Source organism: Cricetulus griseus (assembly GCF_003668045.3).
Source record: "Cricetulus griseus strain 17A/GY chromosome 1 unlocalized genomic scaffold, alternate assembly CriGri-PICRH-1.0 chr1_0, whole genome shotgun sequence".
Classification (NCBI taxonomy): Eukaryota; Metazoa; Chordata; class Mammalia; order Rodentia; family Cricetidae; genus Cricetulus; species Cricetulus griseus.
This window is the reverse complement of record NW_023276806.1, coordinates 152,699,492-152,704,503: the sequence shown is the minus strand read 5'-3', so window position 1 is coordinate 152,704,503 and position 5,012 is coordinate 152,699,492. Positions and strand designations below refer to the sequence as shown.

At 45.1% G+C, this 5,012-nt stretch overlaps 1 protein-coding gene across 2 annotated transcripts; it reads right to left on the bottom strand.

Annotated features, from left to right (window-relative positions):
- On the bottom strand, positions 1-4,761 carry C1H12orf73 (chromosome 1 C12orf73 homolog). Of its 2 annotated transcripts, XM_027392543.2 has the most exons (4): positions 4,472-4,761; positions 4,133-4,249; positions 2,333-2,489; positions 1-1,146 (listed from the first exon to the last, which is right to left on the bottom strand). In XM_027392543.2, exons 1-3 carry the CDS (start codon positions 4,721-4,723, stop codon positions 2,358-2,360), a joined length of 501 nt encoding a protein of 166 aa, XP_027248344.1. In that variant the 5' UTR covers positions 4,724-4,761; the 3' UTR covers positions 1-1,146; positions 2,333-2,357. The 2 variants fall into 2 exon arrangements, with proteins under 2 accessions (XP_027248344.1, XP_027248345.2); XM_027392544.2 differs by lacking the exon at positions 2,333-2,489 and having other exon boundaries at positions 4,472-4,632.
- Between the last annotated feature and the right edge of the window lie 251 nt (positions 4,762-5,012).

Sequence of the window (5,012 nt, the reverse complement as noted above, 5' to 3'; positions counted from 1 at the left end):
TAAATTACTTTTGTTCTATATTTATAGATTGAGCAAAATCTTGAAACAAGTTCATTTCCTACAGCTGATGTAGGAAACTACGTGGCAAGAAATGTGTTACCACAGTTCTGAAGGACCAAATGTGTAGTCCAGTATGATGAGCAGAGTCTTGTTCTTTCCTCTTGTGGGCTTTGGTTGGAGGCCTAAGACACTTGGTGTTCTTGTCTTGCAGTTCAACACTCCAGTCCCTGCCTCTGTCTTCACAATGTCCTCCCTGCATTTCTTCATGACATTAAGACATATCCTACAGTCACATTCACAGGCTCTTGAGGATTGAGGTCAACATTTTTTTAGTGACACAATTTAATTTAGCACATTCATTTAAGATTTTATCACATTCTTACATGTATAAAGAAAATGACTTTAATTTGCTTTCTCAAATTTGGGGGATTAAAGCACCTTGACAAGCTAAGTCACTAATGTTGCAATTCCATTAGGCATACAACTCCAAAGAACTAGAAATATTTTATAGTTTAGTACAAACATTACTTTTCAATGTTTAGACCCTATAAGCATTATCACTGACTTTTATTGTATGTAATTTATAACTTGCCTTTATCATGAAGCTCATTCCGAGAATTAAGAATCATAGTGGCAAGAGACATTGTAAATACTCTTAACTCTTGTGATACTGAAGAGAAACATCTTCCCAATCAAATGTAAAAGCTGAGGCTTCTGCAGTTAAGTGTGGTCATAGATACCTGCAATTCTACCATTCCGGAAGTGGATCAGCATAGGCTACACAGAAACCTTGTTGCAGTGGCCTGTGGATCCCTGTCATCTGGAGGCCAGCCTGACCTACAGAGTGAGTTCCAGGTGAGCCAAGAATGCATAGTGAGACTAGAAAATACTGACTGACTCTTAATACTTTAAGTTCAACTTTATCAGTTCCGGTCAACCAGCATTTGTTTTCAGATTAGATGTTTAAGAAGTAGTTTAAATTTAAATACATTTAAAAATATGTATGTAAAATAATCTCAGCATTCCTGGCAGAGTTGCATCTTGAAGTTTCTACTGCTGTGAAACCTGAGGTTTGTGGTGTTTCTCTTTCAGTCCCAAAAGCTCCGTTCTGAGTTCTCCAGGCTTTGGGGGAATTTCAGGTATTGTCTACAAAAATAAAAACAAGAGCCATAAAACAGTTGCTACCACATTAAGACAACAGTTGAATGTGATCTGAAAAGCTTGAGAAAGAACAAGAAGCCCTGTGCATGCTATTTAACAACAGACCACTATAAGGACCCCTGTATATTTATGATTAAATCATCTGAGAATGTCTTAAGTCCTTCAGTATTCACAGGGGTAAACCCAATTAACTCAATTTCAAATGAGAATTTCACCATCTGGGAATTCATTCCTGCACTACCTACTGGCTCTCTACCATGCACCAGGGCCAGAAAATAACAAATGGTAATTATCATATTTAAAACATATGAAGTAGCCATCATGTAAAATGCATAAATAGATGAACAAAGCATGCACGATTCTGCTTTTGAGGAAAGCAGAAAGAAATGCATGGGGTGCAGCATGTGTATGTCTCAAGTTTGAATCCCAGCACCACAAAAGAAAAAGAAAAAAAAAAAAAACAATGGTTTTCGGTACAGTATGATCAAAGCTACGAGTCTATCACAATAAAATTTTAATCTTTTCACTGCCCCCCAAAAAACTCTCTTCCCATATGCTTTCCCCCACAAGCCACTTTTGTCCACATATATTTGCCCACCATATATCATGTAGTCTTTTGTGACTCAATCCTTTCATTTTGCATGTTTTCAGGTTTCATCCATGTAGGGTCACTGAATGACATTCCCCTATGTAGATGAACCATGTTTTATACTCATCAGACATCTGCATTGTTCCTACCTATGAACATGTACAAGATCAAACAAATTAATATGATGACTTACATCTTGGTGTTTGTTGGGAGAAACCTAGAATGAGAATTGCTGGAACATACACTGAGGAACTGCCAGCCAGACTGGGTTTCAAAGCAGCTGCATGATTTTATATGCCCCAGATACATGAGGGTTCAAATTTCTCCCTATCTTTGAAGTTGTTGTTTTATTTTTTTCATTTAGAAACAATCATTTTACATATTAATCCCCCTCCCATACCAATTGTTTTATTATGGCCATCTAATCAGTGGTTCTGATTGCATTTCTTAGTGTTAATGATAACTTTTCACAGGCTTATTGGTTGCAATGATGTCTGAACACAGGTACAAAGGAGGATGATGAAACAATCTTGCAGGCATCTAGGAGTGTTTCAGGTTGATGGGATCACAAGGGCAGAGGACCTGAGGCATGACTGTGCCTTCATGTTCAAGGAAAAGCATCGTGACATCTGATGTAGCATTCAAGAAGTTGGAAGGCTAGTTGATGTTGATGGGAAGTGGAAGGGACATGGAGATTGCACTGGCCTTCACTTTGGGGGCGTTTTGAGGACAACATGACCTGATTCAAGGACAAAAAGATAGTGATGAGAGCTCTGTTGAGAAGAGACCAGGAAAAGCAAGTGGACCATCTTCTGATGGTCAGAAAGCTGTTATTCTTTTGCTTAAATTAGAAATAAAGAAGAGGTGCCCAAGATGAGACATGAGACTAAGAGACATATTAACCAGTTTATTATAGGCCCGGCAGAGTAGAGAGACTAAGAAGAAGAACAGGGTTAATGGCTGACTGCCACGGCCGGTCACCATAGAGAGGCAGAGAGAGTGTAAGAGAAGAGGCAGAAAGAAGAGAAGGAGGGCAGGGAGAGTGTAGGTGGGAGAAAAGAGAAGAGAAGAGAAGAGAAGAGCGTAAATGGGCAGGGGTCTGTCTTTTAAAGGGGTCCTTTGCGTGCAGACTTAGTTCCCATGGAACCCTGGGCTGACCAGGGTACTGCCTAAGTGGATTCCACCAGGTAACACAGGCAGGCCAGCATAATGTCTGAACCTTTCAAAAGCTATCTTAACTGCGAAGGAGATAATGGATGCTGGCCTGAACAGGGTAGGCAGGAGGTGGACGTATCTTTCAGGTTCACCCAATGGGATTTGTTGAGGCATGCAGTGAGAGAATTAGGGTGACTCCTGGGTGTCAGTCTAAATAACTAAAGGAGTACAGCTGTCACTTCTGCTGTCCTCATGACTCATGATGGACAACTGAAACAAAGCATCCTTAACAGTTGCCCCCAAAGTCAACACTGAGTGCCAACCCTGGGCAGCCATCATAGTCTCTCCTCTGCTCTCCCCCTAAACTTTTTAGGTGTTGTAGCAATGGTGGCTGGAATGATTCCAAAAGACTGGGTAGGCAAAAGACATAAATTCCTTAAATACGGGCTGGAAAGATTGCTCAGAGGTTAAGAGCACTGACTGCTCTTCCAGAAGTCCTGAAATCAATTCCCAGAAACCACATGGTGGCTCACAGCCACCTATAATGAGATCTGGTGCCCTCTTCTGGCCTGCAGGCATACATGCAGGCAGAACACTGTACGCTTAATAAATCTTTTAAAATTTTCCTTAAATATTCTAAAAACATACAGTATCCTAAAGCAGCCAGCCACCTCGGCCTGTAAGGCTATCAGTAAAGATGCTATACTGCCAACGTTACCACCCAACTAGACTGAGATGGGACTGGTTTTTGTGTTACTTTCTCTCAGAGTACAGGTAGCTGCTTGTAAAAACCCTTGTACACCTCCAATAGTAATGAGATAAATCAGGTCAACCTCACTGGGTTAAATTCTGGGCACCACTTCCTTGGTAAAGAGGTGTTGGTAACTATCCCAGCAGAAGATAAGACACAAAACTGCATTTTCGTGGGAGGTTCTTGCCACTTGCTGTCTCCACTAGGTTTCGTGACCCTTCACTATCTCCCCCGCCCGGGCGCCCCGGGACAGGGTTTCTCTGTGTGCCACCAGCTGTCCTGGAACTTGCTCTGTAGACCAGGCTGGCTCACTATAACTCTTAAAGAGAGACAGTCTTAAGTGTTGACAGTGAGCTGCTACAGCACTGTTTATCCAAACACTGTGAACGATCTAAACGCCAAGAGAGACTGAGCAAACGGACAGATAGAATGTGGGGCGTGGGTCCGGGGAAGGGCACGAGCCCCACAGCACTCACCAGGTCAGGCCGGTAGTACCAGTGCACCACCTGGGCCCCGGCGCACATGGCCAGGAGGCTGGAGGAGAGCATTTTCAAGTAGGCGGACCAGGGCACGCCCCCAGGCATGGTGCAGAGCTGGCAGGGAAGGAAAGGGGACACGCGTTAGAGCGTGGGTAGCTCTTAGACCGCGCGGCCGCTGAGACACTCGGGGTGCTAGAAGAGGCGGAGCCGCAACGCCGGCCTTCGGGGTACGCGCAACCCAGGAGGTGAAAGGTGGTTGCTCGCCCCTTCAGCCTCTCAGGATGCAGCTACTGCCCCTGGCGTCTGACCCCCCACCACGCGACCGGAAGACAGTACCGGGGAGTGCACAGGCCCAGGGCGACCGGAGGTTCCCGCACGGTACGGAGCGGACCGCCAGGGGCCGGACCCAAAGTGCAAAGGCCCGGCGCCGCGCCGGAGAGGAAAGCGAGGGAAATGAGCGCGCGTGCGCATTCGTGTGTTTCTGCCAGCAGTGAGGCGCAGGGTTTTTATTTTTCTGCTTTTGTTTTGTCTTGACCGTTTCCACGCCTTAGCCATCCTGCTCCTGGTCACTGCCCCATCCTGTCGCATGCCGTCCCTGGCCGCTGTGTTGTTTACGGCATCACTTCTCCTTTCCCACAAAGGAAACGGCCGTGGTGAGGAGGAGGCGGGGCTCGCAGCTGAGTTCCCGGGTTCTCCTGGCAGAACTCACAATCCAGAGCAGCGTTTCTCAGTTTGCGGACCGAGATCCCTTGGGTGGATCCAGGGGTGCCATATTTCCATTATAATTCTTAACAGCAAAATTACAGTTAGGGAGTAGCAATGAAATGATTTTACGGTGGGGGTCACAACACTAGGAAGGCTTGAGAAGCGCTGCTCT

What these genes read in the sequence shown, in the direction of transcription:
- C1H12orf73 (XM_027392543.2), bottom strand. Translation starts at nt 4,723, where the DNA reads ATGCGACAGGATGGGGCAGTGACCAGGAGCAGGATGGCTAAGGCGTGG. An exon ending in CTGGGCCTGTGCACTCCCCG is followed by an intron (nt 4,250 to 4,471) that starts GTACTGTCTTCC and finishes CTTCCCTGCCAG; the next exon opens with CTCTGCACCATGCCTGGGGG. An exon ending in GGTACTACCGGCCTGACCTG is followed by an intron (nt 2,490 to 4,132) that starts GTGAGTGCTGTG and finishes TCCTTGAATCAG; the next exon opens with GTCATGTTGTCCTCAAAACG.